The sequence below is a fragment of the Xiphophorus hellerii genome, chromosome 3 (genome assembly GCF_003331165.1).
Source record: "Xiphophorus hellerii strain 12219 chromosome 3, Xiphophorus_hellerii-4.1, whole genome shotgun sequence".
Taxonomy (NCBI): domain Eukaryota; kingdom Metazoa; phylum Chordata; class Actinopteri; order Cyprinodontiformes; family Poeciliidae; genus Xiphophorus; species Xiphophorus hellerii.
In genome coordinates this window covers 8,358,795-8,386,681 of record NC_045674.1, presented here as the reverse complement: position 1 = coordinate 8,386,681, position 27,887 = coordinate 8,358,795, and the positions used below count along the sequence as shown (strand labels likewise).

The 27,887-nt window shown below is 38.8% G+C and overlaps 1 protein-coding gene across 1 annotated transcript in view; it reads left to right on the top strand.

The window, feature by feature from the left end:
* The window catches only part of LOC116717716 (forkhead box protein O3-like), a 36,751-nt gene extending 29,317 nt beyond the window's left edge, over positions 1–7,434 (top strand). Inside the window, exon 3 of the mRNA XM_032559269.1 lies at positions 3,541–7,434. Within this exon, the coding sequence (XP_032415160.1) occupies positions 3,541–5,217 (1,677 nt within the window). The 3' untranslated portion in view covers positions 5,218–7,434. The remainder of the gene's footprint in view (positions 1–3,540) is intronic.
* The last annotated feature ends 20,453 nt before the right edge of the window (positions 7,435–27,887 follow it).

The window sequence follows — 27,887 nt, the reverse complement described above, 5'->3', positions numbered from 1 at the left end:
CTCTGCAGTGCCTGAATTAAACTGAGTTTGAATGTTTAAGAAGAAAACGAGAACAGGGAAGTAGTTGATCGGTGTTACAGGATTTGCAAGAGCCAGATGAATGGATTTTAACGAGGATGCTCAGGATAAATAATCACGGTTTCTAAACAGTCTTAAAAAGTCAGAAAATATATTCAATTCAACTGGAGTATTTTTAGGTCTGCAGAAGAAGGAAAGAAAGTAAAACATTTTATTTTCTTACTTGGTTACACATTGAAGTGTTGTATACATACAGTACATACAGTACATACAGTACATACATACATACAGTACATACATACATACATACATACATACATACATACATACATACATACATACATACATACATACATACATACATACAGTACATACATACAGCTAGAAATTATGATGGACTTTTCCATTTCTACACAAACTTTGGAAATTAGGTCTTAAAATCTATGGTATTTTCTATTTGAAAAATTTTTGCGAGACCCAAAATACCTCAAATCTGTTCATGTGCAACCTTTGTTCCATCTATTTTAGTACAATTTCCTTCTTTTAAGTTACAAAAGCCCTTGCAGCATCTCATTCAACCTGCCTGTTGTGGAAAAGTGTCAGCATGTCAGACTTGTTTTTAAAGACCCTAAGCTTTTAATCTGAGGACAAAGAATCCCATCCTCTTATTTCGTATCTATTATCTAAATATCTAAATCAGCTATTGGGATTTTAAAGACTTAATGAGAGTTGAACCCAAGCTGATTCTGCTACATCCTCGAAACTCTTGTTCACCTTAATTGGCTTTGATTGCCCTGTAAGCCATTACCCTTTACCTCTTTTGCTTTATGGCCAAATTAAGTTAGTTGTGATTGAAGACTGATGAGGGTGGATGTGCCTGATTGATGGGAAAAAAAAAGAAAAGTAACAGATCTACTTATGACTCCATCTGTTCATTCCAGTATTAGGGGACCAAGCAGTGCATCTTTCTGCATAAGCTTTGCCACTGGTTCATTCATTATTTAGAGCCCTCTCCAACAGGCCCATTGTATTAAAGGGGTATGATTTGAATAGGAAGTAGCTTCTTGGGCCCAAGCGTGTGATGTGTGTGTTCCTCTGTCATTGTATGTTTCTGTGGGCTTCATTCGTCTGTCTCGGCAAGCCAGGGGGCTGAAAAAGAATTTCCATTTTATGAATATTTAATACATAATAAAGTTTTCAATTTTATTCTGTTCAAGCTGTAGGGGTAAAGAAAATGTGACAAAGCCAACCCTCAAGGACAGAGCACAGAATAAAGGTGGTTGATTTGATGGAAGCATCAAAAATATGGTTAACACTGGCTTGCTGCTTTATCATCAACTGTAATATACATAAACATTAGTACCACCTTACTTCGACATCCTATAAGGTTTTTATGTCATTCTTTTTTCTGCACTTTATGCACTCTTCTTATGCAGCATTACTATAGGATCATAGTACAACCACCCTGTCCGTTGCCTCTGAGTTGACCTGGCATAGCTTTGTGTGAGACACCCAGCTGGGAGTGCCTCTGAATCAACTTGGGATTAGCCCAGGATTGTCTGGGATTACTCAGGGATGGAGGGGGATTAGCAATGACTGCCTGTTTCGGGGGCGTGAGGACTTCAGGCTGGCCAAAATGCCCCTGACTCAGAGAGCAGAATGTGAACGGAACCACACCCACGGCGGAACCACCTGCAACCTGAGCTATTCTTAGATTCCTGAACATGATCGCACACAAAAACAGGATGTTTTGGGGACAAGAAATTTGTTGGAATTTATGTAACAGATTTCCGGCTGCCAGTTATGATCATGGTGTTGATGCCATGGCTGGCCACCATCCGAAATCTCTCAAATCTCTCTAGCAGGTGGATTCATCAGATAAAGAGGGTTTGGGATGACAAATCCCTTCAAGTTCAGTGGGGCTGCTCTTCTTTTACAGAGGGATAAATCGAGATTTGAATCGGACAGGTCACACAGAGTGGCAACGCGAAGTGGTTCATTCTCTGAAAGATGTCCCATTTACAACCGGCTTACATATGTTTTAATTTAGGCATGCATGGGGCTTGGTGGGGGGATGATTTGGAGTGGTATGATAGGTGGATGATCCAGAGATCGAGACAGGGAGCTGGCGCGGCACGTAGAGAAGCCGTCAGATGCAGGGAGCGGGCATCCCCTGCGGACCTGCACTGCCAAGATGAAAGGCTGCTTAGTGTTGGAGCAGCAGCATCAAACACCCGCTTCCTCTTGCATCCTTTCCCCATCCCCCCTGCTCTCCCTCCATTTCTCTCTCTCTAACTCTCTTGACTCTCACCACAATATGATATAGTTACGCTGCTTCACGTTTACCAGGTTGCCATGGTTACCCAATGCCGGAGGTGTCACAGCAAGATAACCCAAGGAGGCATTCACAGATCACCTGAATTCAGCTTTCCTCCTATTTATGTGTTTTTCCTCACAGCAATTTGATTTATTTGTTTCCCTGCTGAGCAGTTCCATGTGAATACAAATAATCTGCAACATAATACAGATAGTCAAAGAGTTAGAACCTCTCAATTGGAAATAATCCATTGCACAAGTATATTCTCAAACAAAGAATGCTTTTGGTTTGATATTTTCCTGCTTAACAGTCTAAACGGCCCATACAAAGTAGGAGCAGAATTGCGACAACAACAGCAGACTTTGAGATGCAAATGATAATGAAAAAAATACACTTGATTTTATGAATTACTGAGCCATTGACTGTACTTGCAGGCAGAAAGGATAATGGGAAAGTAATTGGTGGCACACTTTCTAATTGAAAGGATGGAGATTGAACGCAGAGGTGGAAAATGACTTATGTTCAAAGAAGTGTGTAACATAAGAAAAAGGAAAATCTAGACAAGTTGAAATATGTAGCACTCGGTAACAAAAGAGAAAGCAAGACTCTGAAAGGCTGCGATAAAGACGAAACAAGGGAGGGGAAGAGAGATAGGCATTGAAGGTTGATGTCAGAGGGTTGGATACATCCATTAGCCTTCCTTGCTCCTGGCTCAGTCTTGCAATATGCCCTCCCTCTCTTCCCAATTCAAGCTAGAACAGCAAAAGAGACAGGGCTGGCACAAAGCCAGACTGGCACCAACTTCAAACATAGAGTAAGCTCAACCTCGGCGGCTTACATCAGCCCAGCTGAAGGAAGAAATAGAAGAGGACAGATGGATTGATGAGAATGAATGTGCGAGAATTGATGTGCAGAAAGAGAATCTCTCAAGACTGAGTCTCAGGTCACTTCAGGTTGGATGAGGCTGACACGAGTCTTGCCTCATGCCAGTTGAGGCTGTCCTCTGAATTTAATACTTTTGAGATGGCTCTTATGATTAGGCATGTTGACTAGAAAAATACCTCCATATTATTTGTAAGCAAAAAATGTCTCAACATCTGTGTTCATAAAAGAACAATATTGTAGATAAATGAAAATTTATTTTAAGTAAATTACTGTTTAATTTGAGATTTTACTCACTTCCTCTCTTTCATCTGTCTTTGCAGAACTCCATTCGACATAACCTTTCCCTCCACACTCGATTCATCCGGGTGCAAAATGAAGGAACAGGGAAGAGTTCCTGGTGGATGCTAAATCCAGATGGAGGAAAGATGGGAAAAGCCCCAAGGCGACGGGCGGTCTCCATGGACAATAGCACTAAATACTTAAAAAGCAAAGGCAGGATCAGAGGCAAGAGAGTAGGTCGTCCTGGGATTGGAGCAGGATCTGCTGTAGGGGGCCTTCAAAGCTCCCCAGACCATGGTAGTCCATCACGGAAAGCCCTCCCAGGGCCGGGAGTTGCATCTGGGACAGATGGAGAGTTTGACGCTTGGACTGACCTCCATTCTAGGGCTAGTTCATCAGCTTCCACCTTAAGTGGACGTCTCTCACCTATCTTAGCAGAGGTAGAACCAGAGGAACCAGAAGAAGGTGGTCTATCCTGTTCTGCCTCCCCTCACCTTTATCCATCACCAACCAGTGCCCGCTCTCCATCAATGGGGGCAGGAAATCATTGTCCTCCACTTGAACAGCTGCCTCAACTGGCTAACCTAGCAGGTGCCATAAGTTTAGATGAGCAGATGATGGAGGATGGTTATCATCATCATTGTCCACAGCAACATCAACAACATCCTGCTGTTGGCCGAAATAAGCACCAAACTCCTGTGTATCACTACAACTCTGGAATGAAGGGGCAGGTCTCCTATGGTGGAGGAGTCTACAACACAACAGGGATGGGTATTCTTCGTCACCACTCACCAATGCAGACCATTCAGGAGAACAAGGCTACCAGTTTTTCTGGAACCATGCGGGCATACTCGAGTACAAATGCACTACAGAGTTTATTGACAGGAGGTTCTGCGGTGCAACAGTATGGTTCTAAAGACCTGATGCTGGGACAGGAGAGGGAAGGCCATCCTATGTTGGGTCAAGCGAGTAATGGAGTAGGACCCAACCACCACAGCCACCATCCTGTGCACCACAATGGAATTCATAACCATAATAGAACTCACAACCACACCACTGGTCATAATCACAACAGTGTAAGCAACCACAACCCACCTCACAGCCTTGCTCACAATGGTCACAATCTCAGCCGGAGCCATACCCACACACCACCACGAGCGGCAGCTCTGACCCCATGTGGAAACAGCAATCAGCTACAGACTTACAATCACAAAGCTCCCTACTTGTACAGCCCCCCATCCCATGCTCACCTTCCTGCTTCTACAACCCTGCCCCCTAACCCAGCGGGTATGCTTGGCATGCCTCAGGATTCCTGTCACGTGGCTTCCACCCCACACCCTCGTCACAGTCATTACCCAGACTCACAACACCAGGGTTTGACTAATGGACCCTACCATCATGGCCAGGGAATGGGTAACGGCAGTGTTGGTAGTAGCTACCATGGCTATCATCAGCCTTACCCTCATGACAGATTACCAGCTGACTTAGACATTGACATGTTTCATGGTAGCTTGGACTGTGATGTGGAGTCCATCCTCCTACATGACATTATGGACTCAGGGGAGGAGATGGATTTTAACTTTGACTGCTCCCTTGCTCAGGGGGTTGGGATTGGAATGGGAATGGGAATGGGTGTGACTATGGGCATGGGAATGGGAATGAGCGGTCTGGCCGGTCCACAGCAGGCCCACAGCAACCAGAGCTGGGTACCTGGCTGAACTGAAAAACAAAACCTCCAGGACTGCGATCCAACTTTTGAAGCACTGTGCCCTACCATGACATTCCTGGCTCTGAATAAAGCCTATAGGACCAAGCACCCCACCCTATCTTTTTTGTTGTCTTACTCTATCACCCCTACTCTGTTTAATTCCCTTCTTACTGAGAGATCTACTTCATGTCAGATTAATTTTTTTTCTTGAATCAGCTGTACTGTGATGACAATCTCTCAGCTGTGCTTGCCCGGCATCGCTTCTCATTTACCATGAGAACTGAACTCTGAATGCACTTTATTGCAAGTGGGTCACATCTCACGGTGCAATGCCTTCACAGAGCAGCTCAGGCAGAGCTTGGCTTGTTTTCTAAGGTGCATGCAACATTTGACAGGAACAAGCAAGGAACACAACTAATGAAAGCATCAGAAATAGGAACTAAAAAGCTGGATTTTTTTTCTGGTGCGGCAGAGACTAATTTATAAATGTCTACTAATGTTGATTGGATGCTTGATTACAGTGATTCTGTATTGGGGTGCAAAATGTATTTCTCTAAAATTTCATAATTTCTTACAATATTTAAAAGATGAATTCTGACAGTGATTTATTTGACAGTTTTTTATTATGATTAAAATTTATTTCAAATAATTTATACACATGCAAATTCAGAAATTCTAATTTATTCTTTCTCTGCTGCCATGCTATTTTAATTTTTCTACGTTACGTTACGAAGGTTGGATTTTTTTCTTGAATGTAACATGTAAAGACTGCATTGCCATTGGTTACTAAAGACTCATCATATCATTAAATGCATGCCATCATTAGTGGCAAGCATGCAATTTGGCAAATTACAGATTTTTTTATTACCTTGCTTCACCTGCGCTTCTTGAACTGGTTTGTCTTTCCCCTGTCTGTCTGGTGTTGCAGACAAAGTGACCATTCCTCACACCAAGCCATTAATGTGGCTTGATTGAAATTCAGCATCTTGCTTTTAATCTCCAAAGTGATGCAGAGGCAATGTGTCATTATTGAGAATTTAACGTGTTGTCCTTCCTTGCTCACCCCCAGCTGTCTTTAGCATAATGCACCAGGAGCATTCAGACAAAACGGTGATTAACTTTATGTCACTCTGCCTGCCGCTCTGCTCTGAGAAGGGGCAATGTCACTGTCCACTTCCCCGCTCAAGGAGGGTAAATAATACAGAGAACAAAGCCTGTTGTTGCAGTGGGATCAGTTAGTCTCAGTTTTTATGCTCTTTGGATCAATGTGTCTGAAAAACAGTAGTGTACTCACATCGTAAATGATCTCCATCATCTGTGTTATGTTCCTTTGTTTTCAAATCTAATAACCTGATGTTCAATCTGTAAAACAGGTGCAAAGGGAAATACTTAAAGGGACAGGTATGGATTTTTGAATTAAGGTTCTGGAGAAAGGTTAACTAACTTCTAAAATCATATGTGAAATATATATTTGTCTTAGCATCTTCATTAAGTCTAAATCAAGATTAGTTGAACCTAGAGGTTCAAGCTAATTTCTAGTCCAAAGTGGACTTATTTTGTCTTGAAACCAAACCTTTGATCTGAAAAATGTGCAAACTCTATTTTATAAACCTTTAAACTATTGTCACATTTGCATTGGACAGTGGTTGGGACTTACAAGGGAAATGATGGTAGGTGGTGTGCCACCAATGATCTTCCTTTTATAAAAGAACACAGAGTGGAACGTAAATCGCTTTTCTTCAGAGTAACCACCTAACAGAATGTGTATAACTATAATGTTTTTGCTTTTTACACTTATCTTGTGTCTTAAACATTTACTCTTACCAGAAATGCTTTATAGCTTCTGTTCTCAGTATGTGTTTTGCAAAGGAAGATAATTTGTGGTGCATTGCCTCCCACCTGTTTTGTGTAAAAGCTGCTCAATGCAAACATGACAGTGACAGATGTTTCAAAAGGTGGCATGGAGGTGGTGTGGGGAAAGAGGGGTGAGAATGATATACTTGAGTTAATACACCAAGATTGGATAGAAGCCATGCCAAATTTCAGAAATAGTATATTATTTCCATTAAATATAGGCTGACTTTATTTGCATTTTCTAACCGTAATTTAACTAAGTGAACTACAAATCTATCTATCTATCTATCTATCTATCTATCTATCTATCTATCTATCTATCTATCTATCTATCTATCTATCTATCTATCTATCTATCTATCTATCTATCTATCTATCTATCTATCTATCTATCTATCTATCTATCTATCTATCTATCTATCTATCTATCTATCTATCTATAGATATGTTGATATATATATAATTAAAATTTTTTTACAGGGGTGTCCTGTCATAATAATTGCAGGTACAAGGGGCTCATAAACAATAGACATTTGATTATTGGACAACAATTTGGCCAATAATCAAATGTCAGTTTAGCCAATGCCAGTTTAGCAATAACTGCTAAGTAAATAAATAAATAACTGTTGCAATTCACTAAAACTTGTGTTCACTGCACTTAAATTCATACTCTCATTAAATTGTGTTCATTAGATCTTTCTGGCTATGCAGAGTGATTAATGGGTCAAGCCAATATGTTAAAGGTTCATAAAATTAGTGCTCATATTAGACATTTTTTAGACTGAAGGTGTTTTAAGACAGTAGAAAACGACATTAGTTTTGGTCTCTTTCAAACTACATAGCAGTGTCATGTTACAGGGCCATCTAATCTGGATTAATACCAATAGAATAAATAATGTTGTGCAGGTAAGACATTAACTGAGTATGAAATTCTAGCAGAGCCACAGTTCAAAAATCCTGAACTACTTATTTTCAAAACAAGCAGTCTGAGTGGTTATCATAAAGAATGGGGTCAAAATGCCACACAATCATCCACATCTACTTTTTGTGTGTTTATTCTGTTGTCTTGTAGTTGTTGTTGTATTGTTTGAAATCTAAGGGGCAGACAATGACAGGACTTGAAACATCATAGTGTATGAATTGAATCCATTGGTGAAACAATGTTGGTATAGTGCAGTATGACCTTCGCAAGATCCAATGCCATCTGCCCCTCCCATATGTGCTTTGCTCAGTCGTTTTGTTGGTGAGGGGGCGTGTCTGCAATTTGGTTTACCACTGGCCTTGAGAGAGCTAAAGAGAATAGGATACACCTCTTCTCAAGATACCCCAAGAAGACTCCACTTTCTGCTCCAAGCACTCATACAAAAAAGAAACACATTGTAAGGGGATGAAGGGTGGAGTGGGTGTTATTTTTGCAGCCAAAGGTCAAGCATGGCACAGACTATCAGACCCAATATTGAGGTAAATTACGTTTCTTTCAGGCCTTTTAGTTGCGCTGGTTCCAGTTAATCTTTGTGGAAAATGCGTGGAATTTTATAAGTACTTCGACCTCAAGAGGCAGTTATGTTCTATTCTATGCTACAGATGTTTAGCAATCCCCTGCTATTGGAAAGAGAGCTATATATGATGTCTAATTTTCTTATATTTATTTATGAAAGAGATCTGTCTTTGTCTTTCCTAATTGTGATTGTTGTACAAGTCCAATGTTGTCCTTTTTCTGTTTTTTTTAAACTGACCTTCTCCTTTTGCCAGTTTTACTGACTTTTATTTTGTAAAAATATCTCTCTCTCTCTATACATATATATATATATATAAATATATATAAAATGTACAATAGTTTCTAAGAATCTCAAAAGATTATCAGTTTGCTGTCTATTTCTTTTTTTAAGAGAATGTATCTCATCATCTGGTGACTGTTAAATAAATGAAATTTAAAGAAAGAAATTACTTATTTTTTCCTTATTCCTTAGTATTCTGAGTCTTAAGTGTTCTTTTAGAACTGTTTTGTGTTTGTCATTACCATTTGTATTTTGTGTAGCTACATTTTAATAAAAATATGGCTGACAGTAGCCATATATTATTATAATATAATATATTATATTACTATAATATATTATTATATTTTTGTATATTCTCAAAAATGTAGAATATTTAATTAACTTATGTCAATCAATCAATCAATCAAATTTTATTTGTGTAGCACATTTCAGCAGCAAGGCATTTCAAAGTGCTTTACATCATGACAAACACAAAGTCATGTCAATTAATTTAAAAAAATGGAATATCATTTTCATTAAGCTCGTCATCTGTAAAGATGACTTTGGACTACAAAGTAACAGTTTAGTTCATTTTTCTCCGTTGTCCAGGGAAGACACTGCTGACGTTTGCTCTGGTTCATAGATGGTTTTTGAATGAATTTGGCTTTACAACCTTCTCAAGGTTGCAGTAATCTCTATTGCTTATGCACCACTTTCGACCCACACCCGAGTGTCCTGGCCTGATTCCTGGCATAGAGTATGAAGAAAATGGATCCTTACATGTGCAAGGGAATTATTTTCACAGAAGGGATATCTGGATGACTATCATGAGACTTACTCTCAATGTGCAGGGCATCAGTGAATATCTAGCTGGACAACTTTCAAATCAGCAGCCATGATCGTGTAGGACATAGCTTAAAACTTGAGTTGCTATGAAATGTTAAAATTTTCTAAACAACATTCTGGATTTTCATAATCCTCTAGAGTAAGATGAAGAAATGCTTAAAATACATCCTAATTTAATGTAGCTAAAACTTGGTTTATTTTTGAGTACAAAATTAAACTTTTTAATCATATTCTAATTTATTGAGTTGCACTGGCATTTCTGACTTGTACTAATGTACACTTGCAGGAGATGCATTTGTCGCTTTAAATTTTTCTTTGTTTTGGCTTGTTTGTCATTTTTAAAGCATAAAACATCTCACACAAATATGATGAGTTCTGTCTGTAGTCAAATTTGAGGGTCACTATGTCATTGTGTGGGTGGCTGTTGGAATAATGACAAAATAGAGAGGATAAAAGTACTGTTGCATGCATTGTGGGAGGCATCTCTTAAATGAAAAATAAATGGAAATTGGACGAGTGTGCACGATTAAGACAGAAATACTGACAGAAAACAAAAAGCACAACCACATTTTTCTGGATTAGAGGTGTGTGAGTATCACAAGGCTTATAGCCCACAAATCAGTATAGGTTGGCCACAGCTGTCCGGGTCCCATTGGAGGTGTTTTCACAGGAGGAGTCTGGAGCGCAACAGCGCCATACTGCCAGGCCCCAGGGGAGTCTTCGCCTCCATGCACACACACACCAACACGCAGAGATACAGACGCCACACCAAATGTTTGCGCACATGCATTTGAAAATATCACAAATTCACACATTTGCACAAAAGAAGTGCACAGCTTCATTATAAGACCCAACACACTTATTCAAACAGATATTTCTCACTTATATGTACACTTTTAATTGACTCCACTTGGCAAATCTTCTCTGTAGGGAAAAAAGTGAGAAGTAGAGAGAAAGAGAACAACAAAGGTGCCGGGAAAAGGTGCCGGGAAAAGGCGCCAGGCGGCGTTTATTTAAAGCTAAAGATGTCTGACAAAAAAAAAAAAGAAAACAATTAAATAATTGGTTTTTCATGGGTGTAGGAGGTGGGATGTCTTCAAACACGGTTCAGTGACTTTATGAGATGTTTTGTAATTTCATGGATTTAGACCAGACTTAGTGTGATTGAGTGTAACCCAAAACCCAGAGCCTGGCGTGAGGCCAGAGTCTTGCTTCTCTCTGTCTGTCTCCTGAGAGACAGATTTTAGGGCAGACAGGAAGGCACTTCAGTCCAGGTGCGATGCCTCGGGGACGTTCTGGTCCTCTGCTTCTCATTATGAGAGAGGCAGAGAGAATCCACGTTACAGTGTCATTATTCATCCATTCAAGCATCTGGAAACAGGTTCTTCCTCAGTTGGTATAGTCTTGCTGTTGCATAGACTGCCCTTGGAGCTAAGGGCTGGCAGGGGACATTGCTAACTACAAACAGACAGAGCCACCCAGGCAGGACTCCGGGGTACACATGTCCTTGAGTGCTTATGAGGAATCAGCACTTCTCACCTTCCTGCTGCAACGTCAAGAGCTGGCACATCTTAAAAACAAATATTTTGTTCTACAATAAAATCATCAAAATAACACGTATATAAAATAAGCTTTTGATTCATAAATATTTGAACACACTTCCATATGGCCTGTTCATAAATGACTTCCTTGAAGCTCTATCTGTGGTTAACTGCACAAGTTAATCTGATGGTCCAAATGAAGAATAATTTCGCAGATGATGAAAGGTGTTTCTAAGGATACAAAGCTCCAAACTGAATAAGGGACAAGTTTAGATGAGAGAGGGTTGAGATGGCTGAACTGTTAAAACTGTCCCACTGGGATTAAACTAAAGTTCAAACAACAAGGAGAACAAAGACATTTTTTTAGCAGAATTTCAGTACTTAACAGTATAGAGCACCACATACACTGTAGGTTTGTGAGTTTGGTACTGTTAAAATCCCTTAGTCTGTTTAGTCTTTTTTAGTCTGAATTTAGTTTGAATATTTTTATTATAAATAGAGCACAAATCAAAATAATAAAGCATAATCACCAGTCTCAGAGTCAGAAGACAATTTGTAGCAATGATCAGTAACCATTGTGACTGCTGCCAAAGCAGAGCCTTTCCAATAGTTTTGCAAATGATGAAATTGTGATATTTTTACAGCTATTACAGATGCAGAAAGTGGAGCTTGCTCAGAGCACTTCTCATAGTTTGCCCTTGAATTTTCCAGGTGTGGCCTGCATTTATATGAAGCCTCAATAAGTCAAAACTGTGTATAAGCACATTTTGCTGCAGTCGCAACTACCAAGTTTTATAGCATGCAGATATTAGCTTTTCACATATACAGACTGAAATTTGTGCCTATTATTCTTTGCATAAGCTGAGTCAGATTGAACAGACCATTTGCACAACTTTGTAATGGTTCTCTAGATAACTGGAGCAGAGATTTTTGTTAAAATGTGAGTACTGTGCAGGCAAGCTGTGGATGTGCATTGGCGCGACATGCAGCAAAGGCGAATGATTCAGAAGTGTCGACTCCTGAGTCAAATGACATGTGCAGCTGACCCAAAAAACATTATGAATAATACTGTATGAGCACATAGTCATCAGTGAGTTTCCCAACTGCTTCCAAGTTTGGTGAGTTCTTAATATTGGGCTCAATAGTATTTGAAATTTTGAGAAAGCATTCATTTGTGAGTTGAAGATTTATTTATTTTTTTTAACCTGTGTGTCTTTGCTTTGCAAATCCAAAACTAGGCAAAAACGTTTTACTCAGGTCAATTCATTTTTTCCTACTTAGCACAAGCAGGTCCTCTGTATTGCTTTGGATGGTCAAAACATGATGCTTGACCTCACCTGAGGCTGGAGGTGGCAAACCAGAAACCCCTAACATAGTGCTGATGGCTCATGATGCTCGAGATATGAATGGTTTACATATCTGATAGGCCTGTGAACGGACAAAAAAATACATAAACTTCACAAAAACAGGTTTTTCAAGCCTCAAAAGCGTAAAAGGATTAAGAGTTTTGTCGAAGAAGGTGTTGAAAAACCTTCTCGGGTTAAAGCAAAGGCTGAACGGTAGTAGTGGAAGAGGTTGTCGGGAAGGCCTCTGAGGATTATCTGTTGAAAACAGGGTTGAAAGCTGTGGGACTGCACTGCACCTGGACAATAGTTAGAAAACAACATGTTAGAACTGAGATGATGGACAGTCAGACACCTTTTTTCCAAAACAACAATGACATGTTTCAGCAGCTTGAACCACATAAATACATTATAACTGTGTGAAAATCATATTTAAAAGCCATCATGGCAGATATACTATTATTGAATAATTAAAGCCAGCAAAAAAACAAAGGATTAGTTGCCACTTTCTATAAACTGCGTCTACAGAACGGTCTTCATATTACTTTAGATAGCTTTAATGTTCCCTACACTGATGTAAACAAACCTTATAGCATCAGCAAACATTAATAACTTCGACTCAGTTGTTGTTTAACGATAGTCCCTGTATTAAAGGAGATGTCAATCAGTTTAGGAGTAGTCTGAGCTTTAGTCTGCCGGTAGTGATTATTTTTGGAGTATCATACCTTACACTCATAAACAGTTTATTTCTTTCTAAGGATTATCTTTTAGTGTCTTATTCATATCACTTGAGCTTCTTAACAAAAAATTCACAAAAACATTATAATGGCATGATTATGTTTTTAGGGTCCACTCTTAAAAAAATGAGTTATTTGCCTTTCGATGTCACAGAACAGAGTCCTTAAAGTGTAAAATTTAATCTGAAAAAACATTTTTTCTGTGCAGGATTCAGAGGTTTGTTAGAGGTCATTTGTGAACAAACCGCACCATGAAGAGCAGTTTAAAGCAGGGTTAGAATGTGAAAATAACATTCGAAGATGTGAACATCTCTTGGAGAACTGTTCAATCCATCATCTGAAAATGGAATGCTTTCTAATAATATAACATTATTTGCCAAGATTCATTGCCACTGCAAGAGAATAATCAACCTCAATCAACATAAATATCCCAACTTTTCTGTTTAGTTTATTTCTTAAAATTGTTGCAGCAGCATATATTACCATCTCACTAACTGTTAGAAGAATTATTATCTAGGTTCATTTACTTTTGAGTTTATTTTAACAGTTATGTTTTCATATTATTATCTGTTTTATGTTTACTTGACTTCTCTCTTTTGTAGTACTTTATTAATCTTTTGTAGTAGATTATTAACTTTGTTTAGGATGTTTGCCTGGAAGCTAAAAACGTTAAAACATTCAAGTGTTATCAGTTTCCTGTGAAACTGATTGGTTGCTGTCAGCCTCATGCCCTTGTAAGGGCATGACCACAGAAGGTTCCAGAACATCCTATAGGAAAGATCATTGGTCAATTTTCTGTGTGACTGTGTGAAGAAGCCCAACCTCCTTTTTCTATACATAATAAAGAGCAATGCAGAGAAAGAGCTGGCAGAGTTGATCACAGACAGTGTTTGACGGCGGCTATCCGCGTCTGGGCTCAGCTCTCCTCTTCTGCAGAAAAGTAATTTGTGTCTCTGGTTGATTCTTTGCAGGTTAGGACCTAAAATAAACCTATCACTAACATTTTGGTTGATTAAAGCTAATTCCAGCCTGATAATGTCTGGACACTCAAACCTTTTAACAGCTGTTTGGTCTTGTCAGTGATGATGGAAAGGCTGAAATGATAGAAGTACATTTGAAAAGAAGAAGCTTACATACAATGAATAAAACAACACATGATTTTTTTTCTCACTGTCAGAAGCTAAATCAGACCTAACGTCTCTTTTCTACATTAGCTAGATTTATCAAAATTATTTCTATTTGCAAAACACCAATTAATGACAAGAATTTGTTAGAGATTTTCTGTGTCTTCAAAATCAGAAGTTTACGTACAAAACTATAACTATCTCTTTAAGCAATCAGTAAAAGCCAGATGATGATTCTATCACTTTGGGAACTTCTATAAGGTAACCGACACATTTAGATTAATCGGAGGCAGACCTGTGAATGTATTTTAAGATCACACCTTGAACTTATGCTGATAATGCTTTAAGGTCAGGGGTATCTGCAACTGAATAAATATTCAATCTGAGGGTTATCTATATTACTTTTAATTAAAATATCAACAGCAACTTCAAACTTTGTCTTGAATATAACTCAAAAGTTTAATAGTCAAAAATTTATTTTTAGAACTACCTCCAATTAAATTCATTTTGTTGTGCTTTTGAAAATAAAATTGGTGACAGGACACACAAAATGTCTTTTAGGAGTTCAATGCTACAGATTTTTATTCTGATTAAAAGAAAATGACCTTTCATGAGATCGTCCTGATCTCTGTATTTATGTGTTATTAAACCAATCACTGTCCTTAATGACTCCCAGCCCTCTCCCTCCTGTCTCTTCCCACATTACCCCATTTCACCTTGTTCTAGTGCAGACAGACAAGACTGATCTAATCAGATATTTCTTTTCCATCTCTGTTATGATCCACTCATCAGGAGTGGGAGATGAGGAGAAGTGCGTGCAAGGGAAAAGAGGGAGGGGTGACCTAAAGCGGTGATGACATAATTAATGGCAAATTAATGCTCCACCTGAGCGCCAGCATCACCTCATCTCCCTCTTGTATTTTTTCCTCGCTATCTCTTTCCCTCCAGCACACACTGAGCCTGCTTCATCCCCCCTATCTAACCACATGTGGCCTAATCTCATATGTGGGGGAGCTCATCTCAGCAGCAGCTAACTTAGCTCACTAGTACACTGTACAGCGCTGAGTGCTAATAGGGGCTGGGGGGAGGTAAGGAGGAGGTAGCGGGGCAGGAGCCTGATTGCTGTCTCTAATTACGGCTTGATACTAAAGAGTAATTAATGAGTTTGTGGCTGATGGTAGCAGCTTTGGAGCTGCACACAGTACTGCAGGTAATAAAAGCTGTTTCTGTTGAAGCAGTGTAAGGTCCCAGGGGACAGGCACGTATATGTGTTCACATGCATATCCAGGGAGAGTGGTGACAGTGCTCATTGCACGCTTCTTTATCTGTTGATTTACTTCACTTCCTCAAACATTGAGAAAGACTGATATAAAAAAATAGAAACACACTTTCTAATCACATAGACTATATATTAGGAACTACTGTACACTCACTGGTCACTTTATCATTTGCACCCTACCTGTACATACTTGGATGCCATTTTGCCTTAATTCTTGATGGCATAGATTCAACAAGGTGTTGGAAACATTCTTTCCAATTTTTCAATTTTGGCATGGTAGCATCATGTAATTGCTTCTTAGCAGTGCTAAATTGGCACCAAGAGTATTCCAAGGAAGTACCTTCTACCACTTTGTGCCATCACTGGCAGCCTAAGCTACTGATACCATACAGGATGGATGCATGCTTTTGTGCTGTTTACACCAAAAACATTTACCCAACCATCTGAATGTGATAGTTGTAACTGAGACTCATTGGACAAGGTTACAAATGACCAATCTGTCATTCTTCAAATGTGGCCTAACCTCCCCTTTGACACCAGCAGCGCATTTTTGCTCACATAAATGTTGCTTTGTGCATGTTTTCTGCGTTTTGTGTCATCCTCTGAAATCCTTAGAGACGGTCATGCATGAAAATCCCAACAGATCTGCAGTTTCTGAAATGCTGGTACCAAATTCATTTGATACCAACAACCATGCCATGTTGGAAGTGACTTAAGTCCCCTTTCTTTCTCATTCTGATACTTAGTTTTGAATTCACCATGTCATCTTCCCTATATCTAAATGTGAAGAGCAGCAATTGATTTTTGTTCCATTTGACTGGCTGGTTCAATATTTGCACCTCGTGCAATGGCACAATTATTACAATTAATTTTTAAATCATCACTGTGTTTTTTTAGCAGTAATATTCTTTATTTTTGTTTGGAGTGTTAACACAATTTTTAAATATTTAAGTATTATTCTACAATTTTGGAGGTCTATGTTTTTAGTTTCTGGTTTAGATCATTTTAGGCTTTGGATTAGTGTGTCTCTTCATTTTTATCAAGAAATCCATTTCTCTCTCTCTCTTTCCTTTTTGTCCGAGTCTCACCAGCCTTGTATTCAAAATTTCCACTCATTCACTGCCTAGTGCTTGAAAGCTTCTGAATCGAATAATTTGGAAGGCTTGTAGGAAAGTACAGTATGTGCTAAACCTGTTTGAAATTTTTGCTGTCACATCTTTAGAGTTGACATGTTCCAAATAGCATTCTGCAATCCAAAACAGAGACCATGGTGTTGATATTTAGAGTAAACGACTAAATATCTGCAATGCAGCATTGCTCTTTGCTTTTTAATCAGGTAAATGACCAAGTTTTAAGTTATAACAGTACTTGAAAATTGCTAACCATTCTGCATTAAAATCTGTCAAACTCAAATAAGCTAGCTCAGTCAGATGTGGAGATTTTGTGGTAGAGATGACATGGTTGCTGGTTTAATGATTATCAGTGTTAAACAAAAAAAATATCAGTATTTACTTAGAATTAGCATTTCGACTACATTTCTTTTTTCTTTACCATCTAAAAATAGTAAAAAGTTGTGAAAGAAATTGAGTAGTAGGTCATGAGCCCCAGAACAGTATTTCTGTTCCGTATAAGCACACAAATATTTCAGAATCCTTTCCTTTTCATGTAGATTTAGAACTTGTTAAAAATAATTATATCCCTACCTTATCTACAAGGTAACCCTTGTTTTCAATGGCATCTACTTTATGATCATCTTTCACCTTATATTTTCTGTTGTGTCAAAGAGCCACACACTGGAAGGCTTTTAGAGCATTTTAGGTTGTTTCTTTGTATTCTTGTGTGGATGAGGACATTTTGTAGAAATTATGATGTGTTAAAAATGACAAACAGGAGAATCATTTTAGAAAAAATCATAAACACAATGCCAGAAGCCTCCAAATGTCTTTGTTTGTTCTTTAACGTTCGTTGTCTATTCAACAGTGTGCTCTGGGTTTTGTTCTTGTTTCCTTGTTTCGTCAAGGAACAGCTTTTGGTTTTTTATGTTTTTGAATCTTATACATCTGCAGCCCCTTGGTTATTTTTCTGACTGATTCTTGAAGTTGAATATGTTTTTTTCCACTTTCAGTTCATATCACAGCAACATGTTTAGCTTCATTGAAGTACATACTGTTACAAGCAATCTAAATGAAGGGTTGAGGAAGAGGTACAGTACATGTAGTCTGTGCTGTTTTGTCGACAAAAGCACAGTCCTTGAACTGCTTTTTCTTGGGTGTAGCTGAAAAAAGTATCTATATAAATAGCTGTGGTACTGAGATTTCAATTTACTGTGGATGCTATAAAATTAATACCAAATAATTGTGGTGTTCCAAGGGTTCAAAATTGTTTTCAACATGTTTTAAACCAAGAACCAAGGGACCTCCATGGCAAATCTCTGTCGTAAAGTGGAAGCTGCTGGAACACGAGCGTTGCTGTGTACTGTCAAGCACATTAAAAGCACCTGCACCGGTGTGCAGTGGTGGCGTAGGGGATAGCGTGACCCATGTTTGGAGGCCTTGAGTCCTCGATGCGGCCGTCGCTGGTTCGACTTCCAGAGGGGTAAAAATAAAAAGGCACCTGCATCCAAACCTGTAACCCCTACTCAAAAATAAGTTTAGGTTTAACTCTTATTCAACCACAGAGGCAAAAACACAGAATCACCATGTTTCAGAATGGGAAACAAATGAGTTTAGGGTCATGGGTGTTGCATGTAAGAAGCAAAGTTCAATTTTGGTGTCGTCTGATGAGAGGTCCTTCTTTCACATGTTGTCTGTCTGTATAGGAGTCATGTCTACATGACTTATGACAAACAGAACTTCTTGTTGAATTCTTTCCACAATAATAGTCGTAATGTCAACTGATTCACCCACCTGAGCTGTGCTGTCATTCTTTGACCTGTCAGTTGGGGTGGACAGTCATGTCTTTGTATTTTGGCAGCTCTGCCATATTCCTTCCATTTCCTTATGACAGTTTGAACAGTTCTTCATGCAGTGTTCAAGACTTGGGTCACTGCTCTGACTTAAACCCTGAACTCAACAATTGTATCCTTGAGCCATCTGTTGTGTTCACAGAACTCAGATTAAACTTTAGATAATTTGACTCTATTTAGTAATTTGGGAACTTCTGAAAAGCAGTTGGATGCCGTGGATTTTATTAAAGAATATTGAAGTTAAAGGGAATGAATACAAATGCACTCCACACTGAAAACCATGGATCATTTTCCTTCTGTTTTACCTTTTGTTGCAATCTTGTGTTGGTATAGCACATAAAATTTAAGTTAAATTAATTGAAAGTAAAATATATACCTGAGCAAGACACTTAGAAATTTATTTCGTTTTTGAATGGCGTCTCATTGAAGCTCTCTGGTGACACAGATTTAAAAACCTTAACCATTAATATTTTTCTGGTCATACCTTCAGCCTGATAGATAAAAATAGATGATGCTACAATATATATCGAAATTTAGGCAAAAAAAGAAAAAAAAAAAACATAAATTTGTGTAGCTGTGGTTGTGTTTGAACGTTGCAGAAGACAAAGAGGGAAGGGAGATGAAATGTACATGTGGCTTTTGGAGACATCGAGAGAGAGAGAGAGAGAGAGAGAGAGAAAGCGTGCTGAGGAGTGTCTCTAATACAGGGGCAGCTGTAGTGCAGTTAATGAGGCCTGCAGTTGAAAGCCCAGTGAGTGAGCATGTTCTCTGTGTGTGTGGGTGTGTGTTTGTGCGGGGGGGTGTACGTGTATGTGTGTGTGAGTGTCTCAAGGGGAGGTAGAAAGACAGTAAACGTGTGTGCTGAGCAGAGTTACCCAGAGTGCAGTCTTCCTTGACCCTGAGTCAGTCTGTCACCTGGAATCAGCCCTCAGAGAGGGAGGGAGCACAGGGGAAACAGAGACAGAATGGGGGAGTTTTTCAAAAATCTGTGGCACCTTTCACTCAGCTGAATAACTGCAGCAGACTTTCAGCACTGCTGCTAACAAGCTCCGCATCTCTCTTTCACCGGCTCTTTCTCACCCTTTGCGTCCTTTCATTTTCTCTCGCTCTCTCGTTACCCTTCTGTTTCTTTGCCCTTTGCAAAGTGGCACTTTAATGAACACAGTGTGTGTATTCAGTGGCCAGGTTACCTTAAGAGATGCCTCAAAAGAGCTTCTTATTATGAGACGCATGTAAAGAGACAAAGAAAGAAAAAAGAGGAAGGTCTTTGTGAGACAAGCTCCAGCTTTTCACAGCTCACCCCCACAGGGAACTAAGCTGACAGACGATATGAAGTCCGCTACCTTCATACAAGTATGTTACCTGCTAATAGCTGCCCCCTCAGTGGCTCCTTAATGGACTTTATTTTCTGACACCCGAAAGATGATAAAAATGCTCCACAAGGAAGAAAATAAATTTTTCAGATTGAAAATTAGTTTATAAAATATTTAATCTTTTTTTCCAACATGGTTTTAGTTTCATAATATTGAAAAATGTACTGCAGTTGATTATTTTATGATAAAGAATTTTAACAAGAAATTTGGCAAATTTTAGATCACAATTTAAATCACCCCTGGGAGATTCTTTCTTCCCTGTTGCTGTACTTCTTCACATAAAAAAGACTGTTTGACACCAATTTACTTTATATTTCTATTTAAGGTGAACTATTGAGCAAAAATGACATCATGAACTGGTCCCTACTAGTAAATAATCACATTCAGCAATCATGCTAAACTTAAAGCAGTACAATGCAAAGTTATGGGTTCTACTGCAGTGGTGCAGTCAGAAAACTTTCAGAGGTGGCCAGGCTGAGTCTGTTGATCAAATTGTCATACAGAAGAAGAATACACATTGTATTCAGAGTGGTGATCATTTTGACTGATCTCTTCATAATCTATGTTTACCTGTCAATTTTTAAAATGATAGTAAAATTTTTATTCATTTTAAATAATACCCAAAAGAGCTGAACAGAGATATTGTGCCATCACACAGCGAGCAAATAAATATATGCAAATGTTTCTCCACAGAGACAAAAAAACACTGATTGCGGCCCCAAGAACTACATATAAACAATGAAATTAAACAATTCCACATAAATTGTCAACGATTCACCTGCTGTGGCTTGAATGCACAGCCTTACAAATTCCTAATGGTTTGTATGGACCAGAATTATGCAAGCACTTACAGAATCTCTGGTGTGGAATTGCATAAATGTTATTGTATTGTAGTTTTGGACTTTTGCTTCGGACAGATGACTTCTCATGGCTGCTTCGATGTTGACCTGGATGCTGAATCTACACTATGCTGCCACACTGGAGACTAGAGATACAAGCACAACTTCAGCTGAAGTTGTGAAATCGAGGAATATTTCTCCAACTTAAGTGATCAGAAGTTGACAAGACTCTCTGAAGGAGCGGTTTTCTGATCCGCAAGTCCTCCCTTCAGCGGAAGAAAATCCCATAGATATGTTTCTTCTGTAGCGGTGGTATAGCTGATCAATTCTGTGACCTATAGAGGTCCAAAGTCTCTTTGATTATTCAACGCATTATCAGCAAGATACATTGAGCACAATGCCCAAGACTGAGATAAAACTCAGATGCTCTCATGGGAACCTCTTTATTTTATTGATTTAATTACATTTACTGCGTACATTAAGTTGAATATATCCGTGCGTCTGCACCAAATAGTCATTAGTGTGAATTGTAATCTGTAGAAATGGCAAATGGCCTACAGATTTTTCTGTCACCTTTTTAAACAACCAGTCAAAAATTATCCATTTGTATTAATAAGACATTCAAAAAAGTTTTGCAAAACATTTTAAAAGAGGATGTAATTTTGACCAAATAATGTGATTTTACACTAAAAATAAAGATGTTTTCTTTTATTTCCTGAAACGATGCATTAATATAAGGTTTCTGTTTGACAAATATAACATGTAAAAGTAAATAAGAGTGAAAGATGACAATAGTCATCTTATGCTGGATCAAAGTCAAGCAAAAAAAAGAAGAGAACCAAGAACGGATCCTTATGGTGCTACCCTTAAGCGAGCTGAGGAGAGGTGAATATAAAATCGTTGATGCAGACCCAAAACCGTCTTTGTGACAGGTAGAACTGAAATCAGTGGAAAGCTGAACCTTTGATCAACTTTGGCAGCCTGTAGAGGCAGTGACAGGAGAGGACATTGCTAAAAAGATCTTACTAAATACCCTGAAGAGGGCAAATTGACTACTGTGGTGAGTCTTAAATCTAAACTGGAACATTTCCAAGATTGCATGCTCACCCAGGAAGGAGTACAGTTGATTACTGACAATATTTACCAGCAGAAGACAAAAAGTAAACATTCTATTACAATATCTTAGATGAACACTACTCAAAATGTGTAATTGAGTCCTTACTGTGACTTTGCTGGTAGAAAGGTCTCTCCAGAACAACAGGGGTCCTTGGTGTTAGCAGGGATCCCTGTGGTGCAGTTCAGCCAATGGGCTTGCCGATGAGGAAACACAAGAGGGCATCGAGCAGTATTGTGGGTCTTGAGCAAAGACCTTTTTTTGTCAGCTTGTGAGTGGAGAACCCTAACAGGCAATCACAGTGGAGGATGGTGTGTGAGTCTGTATGAGGGCATCCATCATGATATTGTCTACCCAAGGGCCAGTTTCTCACAAACTAGAATTATAGAGCTGGTACACTGACAGTTGGACACACTGTCACTCAGAAATGTGCACAATATACACAAACAAGACAAACGTACAAAATAGAGCTCAGCCAGAAGAAATCTAAAAAAAACAAAAAAACACACACTGACACACACACACAAGGCCACCGGTTCACACTCACCTTCCAGTCACACAATGTCTCATACACCACATTTCAGTCGCACACTCTCCAAACACATACACAAACCTTGCCTTGTGGTGTCCCCGGAGCTGCAGCAGCAGCAGCTTGCAGGCAGACAGGAAACAGTGTATAGCACAGAGCAACATGGTGGTGGTGGTACTTCGGTGCCGACAGGAGCAGTCCAGTCTAGACAGAGGCGAAAGACATCTCATTAGGCTCTCACTTGCTTTCTCTCCTCCACAGCGCCCGCCGGCAAGCAGCTTGCCTTCAATGTGAAGGCCAGAAACTAAGACTGAAACAAGATGGGGAAACTGTACTGAGGAGAAGACGTGTGGGACAGAAAAGAGAAGACGCAACAAGAAGGAAAAAAAAAATCTGACAGGAAATGAAGAAGGACAAGCAGATGGAATAAGGAAGACAAGCAGGAGGGGGAGCAAAGGAGGGAAAATTAGACAATGATCACAGCAATAATAGTCTTGATCCTCCAGGAGGCCCACTCCTACAGGCTCCTTCTCTCTTTCTTTCTCATGGCGTCTCTCATGCTCTGTCTCTCGTTCAGTCCCACAGCTGCCCCCTCCTCCTATCTTGCCTCCTGCTGCTGTTTCACTCTTAATTAATTTCTCACTACTCACCAGAGCCCAGAGCTGCAGCTCTCCTCAGCCGGCCTCTGAGACTGCTCCCAGATCAGCGCTCCTATTGCCTCAAAGACACAGCAGCTCATATCTACATACTTGAGCTGAATTTGGCATCAAATGAGCGCTGAAGGTAGATGGAAACGATGACATTGCCAAGAGAAGAAGACCCACACTTAAATTAGCTTCAACTGAGCAAATCATGCTAGAGCCGTTTCCTCACCGAGTCTGTCACAATCAGTAAAAACTGAGGTTTAAAGGATCATTCTCATTTATTACAACTGATTTCTTATATTTGGAGTTCGACCACACTCTCTAGCAAAAATAGTAAAATTATCCTCACTTTTAATTGTTTTAATTCAGACAAGAAACAGAAAATCTAGATAAGGAAAAAGATAAAAAATAAAATAAAAAAACGAGGGAAAAGCATATGAGTGGTGAATAAATTTGTCTTGGTTTTCACTTTTTTCTACTGGAAAGTTTTTTGACTGACCTACATAATCAACTCTTCCTGGAATATCCAGATCAGATTTTTTTTTCTTTACTGTACAAAAACAATTTAGATTCTGTGATGAAATTAGTATCAGGTTGTCTGTAGTGAAATGAAGGTTTTTAGTCTGTGTTTTAATAACTGCGTATGGTGGTTTCAATATTTTTGACAAACACCTTTATAAATGTAAGTGAATGAATGGGCTGTAACCTGAATTTGGAGTCATAATTGCTCATGAGAGTTGACTTACCCATATGATCTAAGCAATCAAAGAAAAATAGGCCTGTAACTTTAAATCTTCTTTGTGACTGTTAATAAATTAAAAATGGTTAATTGCCAGAAAAAAATACCTGTGATTAGGTTATAAAATAATAACCAGAGTTTTGATCGTCTTATGAAGTACTGTTCAATCCATCATCTAAAAATGAAATAAGTATGATATATTTCCATCATATACATCATAGTTTTTTCTACTGAAGCAGCTTATTCTGCAAATATTGAGTTATACTGTAAAAGTACAGAAGAGATTTCAATACAGTTCAAGTTTTAGGGTAAAAATGCATCTGTTCCTAAGTGGGTAAAAATGTATACAACCCAGAGCACACTTAGCCCTCCAACCTTTGCCTTCCTTCTTAATTCTCAGGCCATGGTAATCCTAGCCCAAGGCATACCCTAAAGTACTCACTGAGGCAATTTCTGCAAGTCTCCTAATGCATCAAGAAAAGAGGAAGGGGCCCTGATCCAAGGTTGACAGCTATCCACCCCAGCTCTGACAGAATCACTTGAACTCCTGAACACAAAGTCTCTTCCCTTGGCAGGAATAGAGGTGCCTTTATTTTTGAGCCTCCTTTGGCAGTCCTTTTTCAGCAAGTTTGTGGGAGAATAAGAAAAAAAAGATAAACAAATATGAAAAAGCAAGAATTTCAGCAGGCATTCTCAAGGTCAGTGTAAGGTAATGGTAAAACAGAGAGGAGAAACATGCACAGATGAACATGAGGTCATATTTGTATTCTGACCTTCTCTGTGAAACTAATAACTAAATGGCCTTTCATTTTAACCTTTAACCCGTCGTGGCACTAACCGGGCTACAAAGCAAATCCTATATGGAGTGTCACTCTCAGAAGGTTTATCTCTCTCTTTAGAGACCGTTTGACCTCCTCCTGTCAGCAAGCAGACTTACGTTACATGGATATTCTCAGCTTTGGGCTGTAACCTGATTATCTTAAATGCCATGCCACAAGAAACCTGCTTGGCTCAGCTTGGAAGAAGGATGAAGACAAAAGATGGTTAATGCTGCTAGTTGTCTTCTGGGGAATCTAAAAGTGTAGACTGCACAGGATTTTAGCTGTTTTTTTTGTTTGTTTTGTTTTTTTTTGGCTTACCATACGTATAACACAGACACAGGGCAGAAAAAAAAAATGTAAAAGTCAAGTACAAAGGAAAAGGAAGATCATTACTCATGTCCTTGCCATGCTTACAATACTAAAAAGTTTGAAGAAGTCTTTTCTGTTTCTAAACAATGCACTCCAATTATTCAGACTCCTCATTTAGACAACTACTTTTACTCAATTATTGGCTTTTTCTTGTCCACATTTCTCTTTTTAGATTAAACCTTGTCCGGTCTTTGCTGCTCATTTTTGACGATTGTTCTTTGATTGGTAGCATTTCTCTCATAGAATCTCATCCATTCACACTTTCATTACTTTGTCCCTTCTGCCTCAACGCGCTCTCCTCTCCTCTTTTACTTCCTTTCCTGGTTAAATGAGCCACAGGGGAGCGTTACCAGAGCCTTAACCCAGCAGCTGGAGCTTCCAGCTGGGTTAGAGGCAGAAATAGAGAAAGAAGGAATGAGACACTGGATACCTTTTCCTTGTGGAGAAAAAACACAAAGCACAAATGTACAAGTTTAGGTTCCTATGCTTAAAGTCAAGTGTCTGTTACGTTATTGCCAACCATCTTCTCTTTAGACAGTCCCAGTCACATTTAATGGCACTTCTGGTAAATGGTTTCATAAAAAGCCTTAAAATAAGAACCTATCTTTTGCAGTATACTGAAAATTGGAGAAAAGCCCAATATTTAATTTGAGTGTGCTTATTTATTGGAGGATCAGTTCTGCTGTGTGCCTGTTTCTCCTCTAAAGGCACTGTGAAATCCTGTTGGGAACCCTGTTTGAGTGAATTTTTAAAACTTAAAAAAAAAGAAAAAAAATATCCATGAAATTTTAATATAAAATGTGTGAGCCTCTTTCAGTAAACTGGAAACATATCATTCCAGAAAGATAGAATATTATCCAAAACATATGGCCAAGTCAAGACAGAAAGGTTTTAAACACAAATATTAATTTCTGTCCATCTATCCATAGCCAGCCAGCCAGCCAATACCCGAAACACAAATTAGACGCTTATATTTAAATTTTTATCTCATTTGTATTATTTAGTTGTTTCAAATGTTTTCATTATGCTTCAATCAATTTACTTTAATTTCAATGTTTTATTTTGGCCAGGCTCTCCCTTCTCTACAGCTTTAAATCAAACTTTAAAATGTGCTTATTTTGTAGGAGAGAAGATTCTGAAAATTTAACTCAAGAAGGAAAAAGTCTCTTCCTGACCCCCAGGAAAAAATCCTGACTTTATTAAACAACTAACAAAAAAAAATATTAATAATAAGTTTTTTATAGTAGGCCAATTCACAGTGAACTGACACTTTAAAATTAAGTCAATGTGTCATTAAGTTTTCCTTTTGTCTAAAATGCCACCTTTGCATTTCAGAAATTAATACAAATGTGCCTCTGATAAGTGGGATATCCTCTGGGATCTCTATTTATTATATTTGATTTCACATTTATAACATGACTCTTTGGAAATAACATCACATCACCCTGCTCTCAAGAATCCTCAGTGGTCTCTTCCTCATTAGGAATCAAACCCCCCGCAGGTGATTCAAAATCCAACATCCTATTCAGTACATGTGGGGTAAAGCAAAGGATCAGTGGTATAAGCAGGACTCAGCAGACAGGGAATGCCTTCCCCAACAACCCACCCGTGAACGTTGACACTAATTGAGAGGTCTATAAAATATAGATGATCTTTGCTGTGGTCTCTCCTCGATGCCCCTTATCACCCTCTCTGCTCCACTGTTCGTCACATCCTCTCTGTGCCTGCTCAAGCAGCTCAAGATTAAGACGGCTGCTTACAGGCGCCATGCTGGCATGCATATGCATCACTGCACATCAGGTATATCGGGAATGGTCTGATGAACAGGACTGTTCAGCCCATTTGGTCAGTGTGTAAGAGTCTGAGTAAGAGAAGGGACCGAATGGGAAGGGGCAAAAGTGCACAACTTAATCATCAGTTATATGGAACACAAGCAAAGCAAAGAAATATTCTTTCATGTGGAAAATGCTGAAAACTATGTGCTTTCACTTTTGTTGTGTGTTTAAAACGAGGAGAAAATTTATCAATTTGCATCACAACTTTATTTTGGCACATTTTTGCCAAATGTTTGCAAAGAGGTGGTATAAACCTCTGTTTTCAAATCTCTGCATTATTGATACTTTTTTGTTTTATTGTAGTTAACTTTGAACAGTAAACATTCAGCCAATGAAGCTGTTTTTTAATGATTTGTGGCTGTGCAGGACCCAAATACAGATGGATGGCAGGCAGAGGATTAAATCAAGAGCAAAAGTGAAGGCACCATGGAAAAAGCCCAGCGAGAAACTTGGAGGTTAGCATGTTAATGACTGGAGTAAGGTGAGTCTAATTGAATGTGAACCACTGTTGGGACAAATAACTGAGGAAGAACTGTGTGAGAATAAATGAAAGTCATTGAACACTAAAGAAAATGCAGAGATGAGTAAATGAATCAACATAAAATTGCTAAGCACTAAACTAACCAGGATTCAAATACAAATTCACTGAAGTAAAGTAACACGAGCTATTTAAACATAGCTCATGCCACTGTTGTTAAAAAGACATTTTATTAAAAAAAAAGAAAAAAAAGCTATTTGCCTGTGGATGAGAGATGCACATATTTTCCAAATTATCTCAGTGTGGGAAAGATATAAGACTCTCAGCAAAAAAATAGCGCATTGATGCAACTACTGAAAATTCCCATTTAATGATGTTCATGCACAACATTGAATACAACCAACATGAAAATAAGTTGCAAAGTCAAATGTTTTGGTTAAGCCCAGATAAAGCATGATGTCCATCACATCAGCCAGTCATTGAATTGCAAGGC